The following is a 17762-nucleotide window of genomic DNA, read 5'->3' on the forward strand; positions in this document are numbered from 1 at the left end:
AATTACGTCATGTGACGCCTTCTTCTTCTCCTTTCCCCTGCAGACTAGGCACTGTTTGGTGCATTGCTGCTCCCCACCGGTGTCAGGACGTCGCTACAACATCACGCATATCAGGAATCCCTTTCAAAATAAAAGAATTACTGCGAAACACCACGGAATGTGTTGGAAGTAGAAGCACACGTTCTGCATTGTCTTTCTCCAAATATTTTGGAGCAATACAGTCTTCAAACTGCGAGTTTTTACAGGGTGTGTAACATTAGCAATACTTGAGACATGTGGCATTTTTATGCTTTTATTTCGATATTTTGTGTGGCCTAACTTGTAAAAACAACGGATGTTACGTTAGTAAACATCCGTATAGGGCCATTAAAGGACCATTACAGTATTTTCATAGTCCAATGTCCTCTGGCTCTTGGTGGCTCAAACATGTCTGGACATGTCCAATTAAAGCTGCTACACGGAGTGTTTATGTTCAAGTCGTTTGACACTCAGACCGTGTTTCAGAGCAGAGAGAACTGCTAATTTTTTATTGATTTTGAGATGTAACTTTATATACTTAGGGATGGTTTTAATCATTCATATCTGACATGGTGGGCAATAACACGTTTCTGTGGTGACAAACTCAGAGCACACATTTTTTGTTGATTTATGAGGCCTTTAATAACCTGGAAAATTTTGTTAACTTAGAATGAGCCCTGTATACCTACAGAGAGAGGTCCTCTTCCACAGGATGTTGCCATGTTGCACTGTCATGTTTATATAGTAGCTCACAACAGACAAACCAAACACTCACTCTTGATAGAACCGTTCTTCACAGCCACTGTAGTTTTTTCTACACCAGGTTTCGGCGAACTTTACCTTTGCCAGCCATTTTTTATTAAGCTACAGCTTAAAATTTTCGATTTCCTGCAGAGACTTTTAGTTTTTGGATTTAGTATCCATAGCTAGCCAACATAATTTAAAGAAAAAGGTGCTGAACTGTTAATTTAGGATCTGACACACATTTTAGTTGACAAAATATTAAAACTTTTTTCCAGTATATAGACAACTCATTTTTACAATTGAAGAATGTAAGAATCACTTTAGACCTGCAATATAAACTAATAAAAAATTAAAAGTGAACCAGTCCAATACTATATAATATTTTTCTGATAGCCGCAGGGAGCTATTGGAGGAGGGCAAAAGAGCCACATGAGGCTTTGGAGATGCAGACGCATCCTATACACCTGGAAGTGGAGGGTGAGGTGTTTGCAATCTGCAGGCTCACCCCTTGATGTTGTTGCATTTTAACTTTTTTTTTCTTTTCTGCATTTTTTCAGAGTGATACAGTACTGGACTTGAAACAAACTTTTTCACTTTTTCACAACCTTCTCAAGACTTCTAAGTGGGAGCACACACATCGTTTCAACAGCCATGCTGACATGGCTGTCTGCAGGTGTGTTTGCACACTTTTTTGTTTATCTACATTGTTATCGCAGGTATCGGCCCACATCTATTATCTCAAAATGCCAGATACATCGATTGACCAATTGATCCATCTGTCACTAATGTAAACCAGAGGTGGCAAAAGTACATATATTCTCCACTCAAGTAGAAGTACAGGTACTTGTTTAAAAAAGACTCCAGTAAAAGTACTGATTCAACTAATGAAGATTTCACTGAAGAATGAAGATTTCACTGAAGCAGTCTGTCTGAAAAGAAAGGAACTGCTCCCCAAAATGAGAGAAACACGTGATAGAGGCGAAATTGCCTATTTGAGACATGAAAAACTAATAATTCAGCCACACAACAGTACCCCAAAGCCACCTGAAAACATGAACATCTAATAGATATACCTGCTAATGTGCATCCTTTCTGTTTCACATGCACATGTCAATTAACAATCTACCTAAGGGTTTGATTTTTGCACATATTAATATTTGTAGTCTCAGGAAAAAATTCATGAACTCTGTATTTCTGCAGCTAAACAAAGTTGACATTCTTGCTGTGTCAGAAACACGTCTAGACAGTGATTTTCAAGACTCAGAGTTGATCATTAACGGTTATTCCATATACAGAAAGGATAGAAATAAATTTGGAGGTGGAGTAGCAATTTACACTCGATGTCATTTTCCTTGTAAAGTCAGGTATGATCTTATTAAGGATAACATTGAAGCTATATGGATTCAAATTCATCTGCCACATTTAAAACCTCTTCTAGTTGGCCGTTGTTATAGAGCTCCTAACTCTAATATGGAATACCTCAATACTTTGTGTGAAATGATGGACCATATTACAGAAGAAAATAGAGAAATATACTTGCTTGGAGATTTTAACATTGACTGGCTTTCTGAGAATTGTTCCCTGAAAAGTAAACTTAGGTCAATGGCCGACACCTGTGGATTAACACAGCTGATATCTCAAGCTACTAGAGTATCTGTGAATCTAAATGGTTTTACTTCCTCAACTTGTATAGATCATATTTACAGTAACAACTCTGAGCTGTGCTCCAGACCTGTTTCAGGGCCAGTAGGTTTCAGCGACCATAACTTTGTCGCATTCTCCAGGAAAACCAAATTGCCTAAGGCAGGTGCTAAAGTTGTTCTTACTAGAAATTTTAAACATTTTAATAAAAACGCCTTTCTTGCTGACCTTGAAAATACATCGTTGACTGACGTATGCACTATTGATGATGCAGAGCTTTCTCTGGATACATTCATGAATTATTTTATGTCGATTGCTAACAAACATGCTCCAGTGGTGAAATTTACAACAAAAACAATTAATGCCCCTTGGATTAATAATTCATTCAAAGAATTAATGGTGCGAAGAGATAAAGCTAAGAAGATTGTTATCCTAACTGGTTCAATTGATGACTGGAGGCACTACTGCAAGTTGAGAAATAATGTCACTAAGATAAATAGAGTTAGTAAAAGAGCTTATTATCAGAGGAGACTTGCTGATAGTGGTCAAGATAGTAAGAAATTATGGAATGTTCTGAATGAAATCATGGGTAGGAAAAAGTCTGTTAGTTCTTTTATTGAATCTGAAGGTGTTTATTTAACAAAACCTTTGCATATTACAAATTATTTTAATGACTATTTCATTAACAAGGTGTCTAGAATCAGAGATAAAATGGGTTCTATGTGATTCTCTGTTTCTGAGGAGCTCATCAGAAAACATATCATGAATGGTAAAAACTGCACTTTTGAATTCCAGCAGGTTAATGTTGTTACTGTTGAAAAAATGTTAAAATCCTTACCGGAAAATAAATCAGCCGGCACTGAATTTTTGGATAGTAAATTGCTGAAGATCTCTGCTTCGCACATTTCTTCAGCAATTTGTCATATCTTCAATAGATGCTTAATCAGTGGCACATGTTCCAAATTGTGGAAAATGGGCAAAATAATTCCCCTGATCAAAGACACTAAATGTACATTTAGTGGTCCCAATAGTAGGCCTATTACCATCTTGCCTGTTCTAAGTAAACTGTTGGAAAAGAGAGTTTATAAGCAGATCCAAAGTTACTTTTTTGACAATAATTTAATTTCAAATCACCAACGTGCATACAGGGTCGGTTATTCTACCTGCACAGCACTGACACAAATGAATGACAACTGGCTAACAGCCATGGATAATTCAAGGATTGTTGGCGCAGTATTAATTGATTTTAGTGATCATGATCTATTAATGAAGAAGCTTGACTACTATGGTTTTAAAGCAGCCAGTCTTATGTGGGTTAGTAGTTACTTGTTTAACCGAACACAAAAAGTATTTTTTTAATGGCACTTTCTCAGACAGTAGACAGCTTGAATGTGGACTCCTCTTCTCGATATTCACCAATGATCTCCCATTTGTTTTAAATAAGTGTGATTTGACTATGTATGCAGATGATTGCACCATGTACTATGCTTCACCTTCTTGTGATGAATTGAATAATACCCTATCATCAGAACTTAATGTCATCTTCAATTGGATAGAAACGAACAAACTCAAATTAAATATATCAAAGACGGTCTCTATAATATTTGGATCTAATTATTATATGGCAAAGAATCCAATTCTGAACTTACAAATAGATGGTCAACTGATTCAACATGTAAGAAAAGCAAAGCTACTGGGACTCTGGCTTGATAACACTTTGTCTTGGTCTGAACATATAAATAAGATTGTTCTGAAGATGGGAAGTGCAGTTTCTATTGTCAGGAAATGTGCACCTTTTATTCCTTCATCACTGCTCTGTCAAACAGCTCGTTCTCTGGTTTTGTGTCATCTGGAATATTGCTCAGTTATCTGGTCATCCGCGTCTAAACAATTAATAAGAAAATTACAAGTGGCACAAAACAAGGCTGCCAGACTTATTCTCAACTGTTCCCCTTTGACAAGTACAATTGATATGCATTGCACTTTGGGTTGGCTCTATGTTGAGAAAAGAATTTGAATGGATTTAATGGTCAATTTTTATAGTGTTGTGAAAAAACGATCTCCACATTTTCTTGCTCAAAATATAATTTACACCAATGAAATTCATTCATATTCCACAAGAGCTGCTAGCAATGAGCATATAATTCTGCCATGTCCTAAATCCAATTTTTTGAAGAAATCGGTCTTGCATAGAGCCACAAGTTTATGGAATCTACTCCCAAGATATATTCACGAAGCCAGGGACAGGAATTGTTTCAAGAGAAAACTGAGAGCACACTTGACGATAATTTGAGTTAATTCATTTGTTGTAACTCTGTCATTTATTTTCTCTGCTTTCATCTTTTCTTGTTTTAACATACTCTATTTTTCAATTATGTATTTCTTGTTTGTATACTTTTTGTATTATGTTGTGAGGGTGGACCCCAGGAAGACTAGCTGTTCGTCCAGGCGTCAGCTAATGAGGATCCACAAACAAATAAACAAATAAACTTCTATACTCAAGTAAAAGTGAAAAAGTACGGGGTCTGAAATGTAGTCAAGGTACTCTCAAATGCATGAAACTTAAGTAATGAGCCTGCTTTGAAAATGTAAGGAGTGAAAAATCCAGATATTTGTGTTAACATGCAGGGAGTAAAAGCAAAGATTTGTCAGAAAAATAAATTCTCAAGTAAAGTACAGATCATATTTCAGCTTGTTAAATGTTTATACTTTTTTTTTTACTCATCTCTGACAGTGAACTGAATATCTTGGACTTTTGGAAAAACTGACATTATTTACCGTTTTCTGACCATTTACAACAAACTATTAACTGAGAAAATACTTGACCTATTAATCAACTATGAAAATAACTGTTGCGGCCTTAAAACTGACAGAAGCAGAATTAAGGTGAAAACAACAAAAGGAAGTCACATGACAGATGTGAGAATGCCAAAAATATGCATGATTTAAGTATGAAAAAAACAAATATGCCACAAAAGCAAAACTGAAAGAAGGGGAACAAATATGTTTAGATGCAATGGTGAGATTAAGAATAATATATTTAGTTGTAGGGGTGTCGAATGAGAGGGCTGGATCAAAATGCAACACATTTTTGTACTGTAAGTGCAATTCCAAAAAAACAATGAAATGTAAAGTGATTGTGGGCACATAAACATGCAAGCAAGTAAGTCACTATATACCTGAGAATAGTAATTACTTAAGAGAAAATTTTATTTAAATAGGTTAATTTCCAGATAAGTGTTTTTCACATTTACTCACTGTACACATGCACTTTATGCTGTTAGCACAGCAATCTGAATCAGGGTCATTATTCAACAGTAAATAAGTAAACTACTCAAAAATAGCATATAAAAATCATACAGGGATCCCGAGCCAAGTGAGGAGAGAACGTGTCAAACATGAACTTTGTCATTCCTCCAACATTGTCAATCACCTTTATACATTTTTTTAACCAATCCATAATGCTACAAATTCCTGTTAGAAATTGCACTTAGCTCAATGAAAATACATCATCATCATGTAACAAGGTTTTACAAAGATTGAGACATCTGTCTTATCTGAGTCATGGTCATTTTTCTCTTGCAGAGATTATTTCTCATCTGAATCATACAAAAAAAAAAACATTCGTGGCAAAAGAGGGCACGTTCTGCAAACTGTCAAATTCATGAGGATTCCCTTCTACTTGTATTTTAATTTTGACCCAGATCGCTTCATCCACTCCTGGCTGCATCATTTTCAGGACACAAAACAACTCCCTTCTCAAAGACGATTAAGGTCACCATAATAGTGCAAAAATATTCTCTTAGAAAGTCCATGCAGAGTGTATTTACTCACAAATGAGCCTTGTGCATACATCAGTAACAATAAAACTGCAGCTGCAGCATGGAGGGATGATGGCTTGTGAAAGGAGAACGCTAAATCAAACAGCCTCAACACAAGAGAAAGAACAGTAATTGTGTAGGAGCAGGATGGACTGGTGATGTGAGATTATCTGCAGGGACCAACATGTGATGGAGCATTATTCTTATTCTTAAACATAGACAACATGAGCTCACTATTATCTCAAGTGCAGCCACAACATAATCATTAATGTTGATTGTAAACATCAGGTTTAGTGTTGGTCCCTCAGAACCGAAGGAAGTCTTCATCTTTGACGTTCAGCAAACGTAGAGGGAGAAATCTATCATTGTAAAGACAGACGCAACAACCTCTGCTTCAGCGCAGCAGACGGCTGTTGAAAGGCATTCTTGGAAACTTAAAAAAAATGGGTGGAACAGGCTCACATAAAGTCAAGACATGTTAAAAAAAACTCAACTGTAATGCTTCATTACAAACTACAACAATGTAGGATGATTAAGAGAGTGGATCTATCCCTTAAGATGCTTTGTGCAATTACAACTTGTGGGAAAGGGGCTTTAAAAACACCGTTTATCACTTGTAACCTCACTGGGGCGGATGTGTTATGGCAAATACATACCATCAAAGAAAAAAATGCTACTAATACCTATTACATATATTTATATATCAATATACACAATGTAGTAGCTTATGGTTTGTGACTGTAGCAGCACCTTCAGTTTATATTCAAGACAAATCTCCAGTGATACAGAATAAAAATACATAAATATGTTTAAACACAGGCTGTGCACACATCGGTTATATGAAGAGTGAGGAGGAGATGAAAGTTGTGGTGGAGCTAATCTAGATTTCCATGTTTTATCATTGAACAATAAAAGAATGTATAAAAAATATATATATATTTGTTTGACTTACTTTTCAATACTTGCCTATAAAACGCGTAATATTTACACCAGCATCATTAGTTATTCTTATTTCATACAACTGTGAACAGAAATATGTGACGTAAGACACAAATTAAATGTTTGATTCTGAAGATGAGAATCAGTGTCTGAGGGAAGAATTTTGAAATAAAGACACACGATGTTTGATGAAAGTGAGCACTCTTCTGAAAAAGTTTTCAAATTAGTATTTTTAAGCAAGATTGGTCTGAAGTGTGTGAGAATGTGCAGGAGAACAGCAAACATACAGGAACAGATATGCCACTGGAGATGAGGTTGACAGTGGGAGGCAGCGATTTGACGTGTCTGTGTGTGTGTGTGCGTGTGTGTTTCAGCACACACATACTGTGGTCTTGTTGTGCTGCTGGAGAATGGGTGAGACGTTATTGGAGTCCTTCTGTTTTTTCTCCGCGTTGTGTTGGACTAGCGGCGGCCTGTCGGCAGTCCTGCGCCGGGCTTTCTTAGCCGACTGGCCCGATGATGGTGACGACGATGATGACGCGTCAATAGTTCTTTTGCTGTTGGGTGTCCTGCTGCCAACTGTCCTGCCAGTGGGACTGGACTGACTGGGCAGCTCAGTGCTGCCGTTTGGACACAGTGGAGTCAGAGCGAACGGGTCGGACAAATTCATGTGGTACAGGCTGTTGCTTCCTGAGAGTCCATCCCGTCGCTCCAAAGCAGGGAGGAGCTCACACACAGCAGAGGGAGAGTCGTCTTCCGGAGGGCGCTGCAGGAGAACACAGTGAGAACAAACTTCAGTACTTAGAACCTTTGAAACTAACACTCTGACAGTTCATCAGTGAAATATCTGGCCACTCAGCTGAATTTTTAGATGCTTAATTATTGACTCCAGGCAAGCAAGTCACATCAATTAAGTATAATTACATCATTTTAAGGGCAGGGCCATTTTGTTCTTTGATAAATACAAATTTATTGGGGCATCATAGTCAAAGTCTAGGGCAAAAGGCCAAAATCAGTGGTGCAGTAGAGAGTCCTGCACAGCTCCAGCTTTGCAACCCTGTCAGCACCCAGAAAGCTGAGATCCAGAACCAGCCCTTTCCTGCAATTATCCCCAAGTCAAATCCACACCAGCTGGGAACAGTGAATATAAGCCCTGCAACCTGCAGCCATGATTTAACAGACGTACAGTCACTCACTGGTGTTTTCAAGCGGTGGAGCGCCTATGCTCCTGCAGCTGTCAGTGTGTTTCCATAGTGACAACAAGCCTCACTTGCAGCTATCAAAAGCTAATAATTTTTGAATCTTTCAAGCAGCAAAACCACTGACAATGTTATTCTTACAGTCTCTGAGAGCACCAAAATCCGGGAAAACACCTATTATTGTATTATATGTGTTATATTATGACTCACCTGCTGCCTGCCTGCAATTATTTGCAGACACATAAATTGAAACCTGATGGATTCTCATGTGATCTTGCAAATCCAGCTGCCTCACAAAGTAAATGGGACAAACCTCTGTCTAAATGTTAGACTAATTATTGTCAGTGTCAGCCATGAGTGTATTGAAAGTACAACCTTAGTCAGGAATCGAGTGTGTAAAGAATCACCTTTCTGTTGAAAATACAAATGAAACCTGAATGTTCTTTAGATTAAAGCTTGGGACTATTTGGGTGCCAAATAAATTCTTTCTCACAACAATTAAAAAAACATGCTGTGTGTTTTTCTCCAGTGTGTTTGTTGTCATCCCGCCCTCACCTGAAGTAGAGGAGTGTCGGCGCGGGATATAGAGGTAGGAGGACACTGGGACACCTTGGCCAAGTCGAGCAGAACCTCCTCATGGTGCAGGGTGTCCTGGGAGGTCCCGGGCTCCTGTAGGGCGATCACGATGGCACTGGTGTTGTCAGCACGCAACATGCGCTGGCGCCACCGCAGCAGAGCGTGGCTGACCAACTGCCGGGCGCTTGATACCCCACATGGTGCCTGCAACATGGAGGGCCGTTATTACGCTGACATGAGACGGACATTATATGGTTAGATTATTATCCAAGTATCATTATCATGCCTTTTGATCAGGTTTGCTAATCTAACCTTTAGTCACAACACATCACAATCCAGGAAGGTAAAGAAAGCCATTCATCTATAATTATAACCCAGCCTTTGCAGAAACACGTCTCTGCTGATGCAGAGCTCCACTCACCATCGCCTCGTCGTTATTCTGACACATGGAGATAGCCTCTTGAGGGGGCACCATGTTCCACAGACCATCACTGCCCAGGATGATGTAGCGGTGTTTTCTGGGGTCGAGGGTCACCACGCTGGTGTCTGGCTCAGGAGACACCACAAACTCCCCGCTGTAGAAGTCATAGCTCCACAAATCGCCTGTTGCAGATAAAAACAAAGCTTAGCTGAGGGCATCACTGGTCATTACAATTACTCTCCATGATGACTGACTGAAAGCATCCATTGTTTTAAAATAAAACATTAAGTTGTTGGCAATTTCTGTTCTTGTTCTCTTCCACTTGTCTAAAAATTCTGCACAAATACCAGTCTTCTCAGTTTGGCAAAAAAAGTACTTGAGATGACGTTCTAACCAACTTTCTCTCTGACTGACTGGTCCTCTTACATCTCTTATGATAGCTGATAGCTCCTTCTCTAACTATGATTTAACTAAAGTGAAGGGTTTATAATTTTTCATGACCAGACACAAATATCTATATAATTCTAGTTATTCACTTGTGCTAGTGATGACTGTGATTGTCGCTTTTCCTACCTAGAGCACGAGCTACTGCCAAGAAAGGGATCTGGTCGATGACAGTGCTCCGACGGACTGGACCATTGTGACTCAGCCTCGGCCTCTTCCAGACCACCCGGTTCACTCCAGACTTCTTGATCACGCTGTTAGCAGACAGAGGAGGGGAGAGAAGAAAGAGGCTGCTACTTACTGCAAGCAAAGTACAGGGTTCCTACACATTTTCTGAAGTCAAATTCAAGCACTTTTCAAACATTTTCAAGGTACACTTTCAAACTTTTTTTATGGACATAAATATGTTCAAAATGTTAAAAATCAGATGTTATTGTGCTATAAACAGTGAAAATTACGTTTCATGACAGAATTCTACAGAAGAGAGACAAATTAAAGGAAAACACAACAAAGTTTCATGTTTCAAAATGTGTCACCTGTCTAGAAGTAGACTCGGCATCGTATTAGAGCTGCAACAACTGATTGATTAATCAGATATTAATTGATTAGTAAATTAATCCCCAACCATTCTGATGATTGATTTACCAGTTTGATTTTTTTATGATAGAAATGTCCACATTCTCTGATTTCAGCTTCTTAAATGTGAATATTTTCTGCTTTCTTTACTCTTCTCTGACTGAATCTCTTTGGATTTGAGAAACACTCATCAACATTATTTAACACTTTCTGACATTTTATCGACCAAATGACTAATCAATTAGTGAAGAAAATAATCAACAGATTCACTGATAGTGAAAATAATTGTTATAGGAAAGACTTGAAAAATAGGTCCTTTGACTCCTCTAACAAAACCAGTATTTTTACCTCACAGAACACAGGACAGCAAAGTCACACAATAACACAAACAACTGATCAAGGCATTGGAAGACCAGCAGCTCCCATCATCTGCAAGGTAAAATGACTGTTTTTGTCCGAGGAGCATAGTGGCTTTGAAGACAGCATAGACTGATTGAATGATAGATTTCTTTTATTTTCGTGTCTTGCACAAAAACTGTTAAGCCCTCATGGATTTATAAAACACCAAATACAGGTGCAGTGTTCAAACATTTTCCATTTCAATACAGTCCAATTCATAGCTCAGTCTTTAAGAGAATACTCTGCCTTCTCTCCCAAACCCGACGAATAAAATTTGCTACAAAAGCACAACTCAATCCTGTAATACTATTAAAACTTTAGGCCCAGTGAGGGATCTCTCTTACTGCAGAGACACAGCGCACACTGAAGCACCACAAAGCAGTGACAGTTACAATATCTGTTCTATTTTTCCGTGTTCCACAAGTGAATCCGGTATGAAATCACAGAGATAATCAACTACACTGATATATAATATACAAAATAAATGATCTGATTCTGATAACTGATGCAATATACATCTTATGATTTGCAACTCTTTTCATTTCTCTCCGCGCTTGCTGCTGTTTACGAGCAGCATGGCGATCTCTTGTCCTCCTGGAGTTGCAATTCTCATGATTCTTTTCTCCGCATGATGAAATGTGACTGCCATCCACTATATTTATTTGAAAAAATATCAGTGCTGTTTGTATTTTTTTTAAATTATGTACTTATTTCACATTATTCAATTGTGTCAGTACAAACAGAGGAAATCAATAGAGCAGAAAGGTAGGAGGAACAGAGGGAGGGACAGTCTTCTTTTCCTCCAGGAACACAGAAAAAGCTTTTAATTAATAAGGTATTCATAAAATTCAGCTCTACATGTGATTAGTAAACAGCAGCAGAGCAGAACGACGTGTTGACCAGTGCTGAGAAATGTACTTCTGGTGTGCTCAGCCGGACTGCTGCTCGCTTCAGAATCGACATATCTCAGTGCTTCACATGGCGTGTGTTTCTTGCCGTTATGCTCCCACTGAAGCAGAGCCAACAGACCTCGCAGACATGTTGCTGCTGCACACCTTTCAGTCTTCACTGCTTTCATTACCTGCAAACCTACACTGACAAATCAATGAGTATCACTTGTGTGGGAGGTGAATCACTAGCAATTTGCTCACAGACCAGGACTGTAAATCCCCTTAAAGTTGTGGAGTTTACCCTGTCATGTAAGTATAACAGTTTGATTGTTGTCAGGCCACCCAGAGGCCTATCACTACCACAACATCTTATCAGTAGACAGGCCACAGACACTATAAAGACCATTATCCCTTGAGGGAGATAGCAGTTTGATCTGCTATTGTGCAAAAGAGATGCTTCTTGGTTACAATCACTTCTTTGTCATAGATAGCGGGCGATGGGGATGCTGAATCGTGGGAATGAACAACAGTTTGATTCAATGTAGGTCCCTGCAGCAACTAAATCATGATGAGTTTGGACAGAGTTATGGTTATGTGTTCTAGTAAAGATGTACTGACCAGGTTGCCAAACTACTTTTTCAAATGCCATAAGTATGTTACATCAGAGACCGTTATAAAGGTTAATAATTTATTAAAATACAGTTAGAGTGTCTTGTTGGTTAAGCCTTACCTCCCTCCCAGGCCTTCAATACGCTCCCTCTCTCTGGGAAGTTCTGGTTTGTGGTCTTGTGTGACTTCCACGGCTCTGATGAATGGGACTGTGGGGTCATCCTGGACACCCAGAACCACGGCAGAGTCCCCAACATGTGCCACATACATGCGGTTTCCCCGGATGACCACTACGCTGGCTGTGGTGCCTGATGTACTAGGAAGGCCTGTGAGTGTCTTTGGCCATTCAGCTGAGAAGATTAAAGGGAGAAAATATATATATTTAACACTGTAACCTTAAAGGGATATTTCACCCCAAAATCAAAAGTGCATATTGTTCACATATTTTCTCCTGGCCTGTAGTGCTGTTTATCCACCCAGATAGTTTTGGTGTGAGTTGCAGAGTTTTGGAGACATCAGCCATAGAGATGTCTGCCTTCTCTTCAATATGATGGGATTACATGGCACTTGGCTTGTGGTGCCAAAACTCTGCAACTCACTCCCTAAAAATCTAAATGGATAAACACCACTAAAGGCCAGGGGAAACATATGTATTATTGATTTTAGGGTGCACAGTTCCTTTAAAGGAGATAGTCAGCACCTTTTACGTGTATGTAAATGTTGTCAATTGAAGCAATAAATTCCACCATGCTGCTATATTGATACACAGCAACATGAGTGCAAAAGTCATACACTCATGTGCAGTGCATACTAATCCAAGTAGGCACTGATGGCACTGCTCCACAGGCAGGAGAACTCAGCCTTCTCAGTCAAAATAAGGGCTGCACAATTAATCGAAATATAATTGAAAGCACAGTGTGGCCATGGCTTATATCCAAAAGGCAGAAGCTACATTTTTTTTTTTTGATAAAAAAATTAAATGTGTAACAAAACAAAATTATTATGAAATACTATAGTGCTTCAGAGATGCCCTGACCTCTTCCTACATCTTGTGCTCCAGATGTAAGAAAACACGTTTATTTCGTACAAAACCCAACAAATGTCACATTGTCATGATTTTAATAGTTTCACGTAATTGCAGTACCTGTCAAAATAATTACAATATCATTTGTTTTAATAACATGCAACCCTTGTCAATAGAGCAGGCACTGAGAAATGTATTGCTTCAATTGACTACATGTACTATCAACACTGACTGGATGTTCACCTACAACGTGCCGAAATTTCCCTTTAATGGCAGTTTGTCCTGTCTCTCCTGTGTAATCAGAGTCAGTCATGCGCTTTACAGACAGTGTGTGTGACAGCAGCTGGACAACAGCTAACATGCCCAGACATATCCAATCAGACACCTGACAGACTGCCGCTGTCTGTTTGCACAATACACACACTAACTAGCTACTCCACAATTCAAAAGGGTTTGTGATGGGTAATAACGAAATATAATACCCTCACAGTGACTACAATTAAATATTAAAATATACAAAAAATAACTTCCAAACATACTTTTGAATTGGAACCGGTTGTCTGTACCCGCTGTAGTAGGCTTTGTTTGGATTGAATCAGTCTTGTCTAAATGGGAACTGTAGAGCCGCGAAAGATCTCGCGAGAGTGACCATTTTCACCCAGACCATCTTCTTTCCTTAATCATAGCCAAGTGTGTTTTGTTCTAACCCTACGTAGATCTGAGCCTTGTCACATCGTTTGACACAATTAGCATAATTAGTTCGTATTCGTGTACACTGAAGAAACGCGCACATGTCTCGCGAGAGTTCTGAGAGTCTAGAGTTCCCATCTAGACACGATCGCGTGAACCCGGTGGCTATTGCTAACTTTGTTAGCTCTGTTCCCTTTGGTTGCTAAAACTGTTAGCCCCATGAATCATTTTCTATGTCATATCAAAATGACAGTATATATTAAACATAGTGCAGATATATTTAAATTGGGCTTTTCGATAATTTACATAACGACACTGTCAAAAGAGCATGATTCAACTGAGCCCATAGAACCGTCTGGTAAATTAAGCTTTTATGTGAGCTAACAGTGTGCCGGTAGAGCCTACAAGGGAACCCCAGACCACGAAAGATCTCGCGAGAGTGCTCATTTTGACCTAAACCTTCATCTTTCCCTTACCCTGCCCGAGTATTTTCTGTTAATAAACTTATTATGGGACAATGATTTGAATTAAAGTCATATTTTTATTTTTAATATATTACTATATGACAACTTTTATGTCCATAAATGCAAATGATCCAAATAGAAACCTAATATTCACCTGCTCAAGAATGAAACTGAAGTGTATTTTGCAATACTAAAAGGACAACAAATAAGACAGCCACCAGGACTTTGATTAATTATACTGCCCTCTCAACCTCTGTAATTATGAATACTAAGGTTGTCAAAGGTATTGATACTACAATGTTTTTTTTCAATACCACTTGATTACAAACAATACTAGAATTCAACAGCATCTAGAGTACCGAAACAATTAAAAAAAGAAAAAAGAATCTAAGCGCTGACCTTACGTCAGTTTAGTCTTTATTTTCCAGCCTGAAATTTGGTTTGCAGTACAGCAAAACCAGACAGTGTTTAGTGAGTTTTTCTGTAAAAGCACTATGGGCAAGTTGCCGCTTTTTGCTGTGATACCAAATATAGTTTTTACACTAGTAGTGCACTGAATTTTAAAATTATGGTGTCGTGAAAACACAATGTACCCCTTTTCTTTTAGTCTTTTGGTTATTATTACTTGCATTCCTCATATTTTTGTAGCCCTCTTCTGATGACATAAAGATTTGAAGAGGAAGAAAGGTTTTCTGTCAATGAACTGACCCAGAATTTAACCAATGTGTTATCACACTGTAAGACATCATTCGTTTGTATAACGTGCACAATGAAAAAACAAAAAAACAAAAACACACGTGAAAATCTCGCGAGAGTTTCACATCTAGGGTTCCCTTCTACACACCCGGTGCGCCATGGTCCATTAACAACTCCAAACTTTTAGGGTGTAGGCCACAGACTACAGGCTAATAATGTTTTCCATGCTGCTCGAGCGGAGGGAAAGGTTGATATGAGGTAAAACAGTCCCCACTGACAGCTGATATCATTACATGTCAGAACTTACTGATGTGTTGGTAAACTTACGGAGCTTTTTCCACATAGCGTGGTGACAGGCTACGAATCCCTTGCGTATAGCAGCGCAGACCTCCCGGTCACAGTCTGACCAGAAGCCCCGCTGCTTCTTCATGAATTCCCACAGATAGTCTCGTGCAAACTGCGCCGCCTCGCGACCCCCGTGGCCGTCAAACACGGCGAAGAACGCGACGGAGCGGCGGGAACGAGTCGCGGTGCTCGGCTGGGCTCCCGGCGGGCTCTGACCTCCATGTGAAGATATTTCCACCGATATACTTTGGTCTTCCGTCCGTACAGATTCACATGGTGCGTCTGTAACTTGCGGGGACTGCACGGGCTCAACGGTCCGGTCTGGATGCGTGTCTCCGGCCACAGAATTGACCGTACACTCTCCCCCACTGTTCTCCAATGGTTCTCCCGACGTCGGCTCGTCTTCTCCCGGCTCGGGCTCTACTATGACCTCGGTCACATCCTCCATGTATTTCCTGCCTCCTTGGTCGGTAAAAACACTCACTCGCATAAGTAATGCGTTTTCCATGGCTCCAGAATCAAGTCGCTCTCCAATTTTTCAGTACTGTTAGCATATAAAATTACAGGAGAGTAGAGTTAATTGCAGCGCAGCGTCCTGTCTTTGTTTATGTTGGAGCGTAGTAGGCATGCTCCGACGTCTTGACGTCAAAGTCTATCTTCTTCTAACACGTGGACGTGGCAGCGGCAGAGCAGCTGTTGCCCTCTAGAGGTTGGTGCTGTAGTAGTGACTTTGAGGAAGATGAGCAGCGTAAATGTGTCTAATTATTAAGAATGTTTGTAGATAGTGTGGTATAATGTATTTAAAACGGGTATATGTTTGTTGTTTTAGCTCTTTACTGCAGCACTTGTCATTTTAAATTAAACAATAAAATATGACAGTTAAGCACTGGCTTCCAGCTGGTAGGCGGTTTATTTTTGGGCAAAAATTCCATAACCTTTAAGCATATTGCAGTCCGAGTGGTCTGAGAGAAAACTCCCTTTGACTCAATTTTCAGGGGCACGTTCCACCTGAAAACGTTGTGCACCTCTTTTGCTATGGTTTCTTGGTTGAATGACATGTTACCTCAAAACAGTGTGCAACAGGGCAAGTTCAATCTGAGAACGTTGTGCACTGTTTTCCTCAACATAAACCACTGCACACTGAACTGAGTTACTGTGATTTGAAGTGAGGTGCATTGTATCTGAACTCTTATACACCATTTTGCTACAGTTTCCTGATTGAACTGCAAGTTTCCTTGAAACGATGTGCAATGGTGTGCAACACTCTAAGTTCTATCTCGTTTGGTGGATGTGTCACAAGTGTAACCCATTCTGCTGCAATGTGTATGTAAAGACCAACGTATTAAAAAGGCATTTCAGTGCAGTGTACTTGCGTACACAACAGGGTGTTCACTGTTGCACTGTTTCTGTTCAAATATACGTTTTGCAGAGTCGAACGCGGCCATGTATTCTCATGTGTCAGAAGTGTTACCCAGTCATCAGCGACATGTATAGAAACATTTGAAAAGGCAGTACAGTGCACATTTTTTTCCCCCCAGGATGGTGAAGTCATGACATGCCCTACTCTCACTGTCATCAGCTAGTATTTGTTGTCTTTCTTGGTTTGGCTCAGTTTAGGCATAAGGAGTATGATTGGTTAGGGTTAGGGTAAGAGTACTGGGTAAGCAAATCGGAGACAAAGTAGGGCAAGTCATGCCATTGCTATCCTGGGGGGGGGACTGCATGCAGTGTGGTGTGATTGCACTTGCATGCACAACAGGGTGTTTCAGCACCCTTACGTTTCTGTTTATATGAATGTTTTGTTGGGGCTGGCTTTGGTAAATCTTTCTTGTGACGGAAGATTTTGTCCAATCAACGGTTGGTAAGACAGGTTAATGTTGAGTCTCATTCCTAAGATGTCAGCATTTGTCGGCCTGGGAATGAGATAGGAGTCACATCCTTCTTGGGTGAACCATAAACATATTATACATAAACACTGCATTGACTTGTACGGCTTTTTGCTGCGTTGTGTCAACGTTACCCCCGTATTTGACAGGGCAAGACTGTCCTGTGAACAAATCCTGCAGTTTTTCTGGATAAAGCTCTTTTAATATTTATTTCTCAACCAATTTCAATGAGTTGTGTTATATTCAAATGTTTATGATCTATATGGAGTAATAAAAGGTTTTATGTTTTTCTAACTGACTCCAGGTAGACCATGAACCCTTCAATGTAACGCCACTCACTGAATAAAATTGAGAAATAAACAGTATTTTTTTTATCCAGA

At 39.4% G+C, this 17762-nt stretch overlaps 1 protein-coding gene across 1 annotated transcript; it reads right to left on the reverse strand.

The window, feature by feature from the left end:
- Positions 1 to 5595: 5595 nt before the first annotated feature.
- ppm1da (protein phosphatase, Mg2+/Mn2+ dependent, 1Da) lies at positions 5596 to 16123 on the reverse strand. The gene is made up of 6 exons (XM_084716808.1): positions 15479 to 16123; positions 12399 to 12627; positions 9933 to 10057; positions 9360 to 9541; positions 8918 to 9142; positions 5596 to 7929 (listed from the first exon to the last, which is right to left on the reverse strand). Exons 1-6 carry the CDS (start codon positions 16002 to 16004, stop codon positions 7534 to 7536), a joined length of 1683 nt encoding a protein of 560 aa, XP_084572934.1. The 5' UTR covers positions 16005 to 16123; the 3' UTR covers positions 5596 to 7533.
- Between the last annotated feature and the right edge of the window lie 1639 nt (positions 16124 to 17762).

Source organism: Lutjanus erythropterus, chromosome 4 (assembly GCF_056507025.1).
Source record: "Lutjanus erythropterus isolate fLutEry1 chromosome 4, fLutEry1.hap2, whole genome shotgun sequence".
In the NCBI taxonomy this organism is placed as follows: domain Eukaryota; kingdom Metazoa; phylum Chordata; class Actinopteri; order Lutjaniformes; family Lutjanidae; genus Lutjanus; species Lutjanus erythropterus.

Coding starts and splice junctions, on each gene's coding strand:
- ppm1da (XM_084716808.1), bottom strand. CDS start 16,004: ATGGAAAACGCATTACTTATGCGAGTGAGTGTTTTTACCGACCAAGGA. Junction 12,628..15,478: donor CGCTATGTGGAAAAAGCTCC/GTAAGTTTACCA, acceptor TAATCTTCTCAG/CTGAATGGCCAAAGACACTC. Junction 7,930..8,917: donor CCGACACTCCTCTACTTCAG/GTGAGGGCGGGA, acceptor GTTCTCCTGCAG/CGCCCTCCGGAAGACGACTC.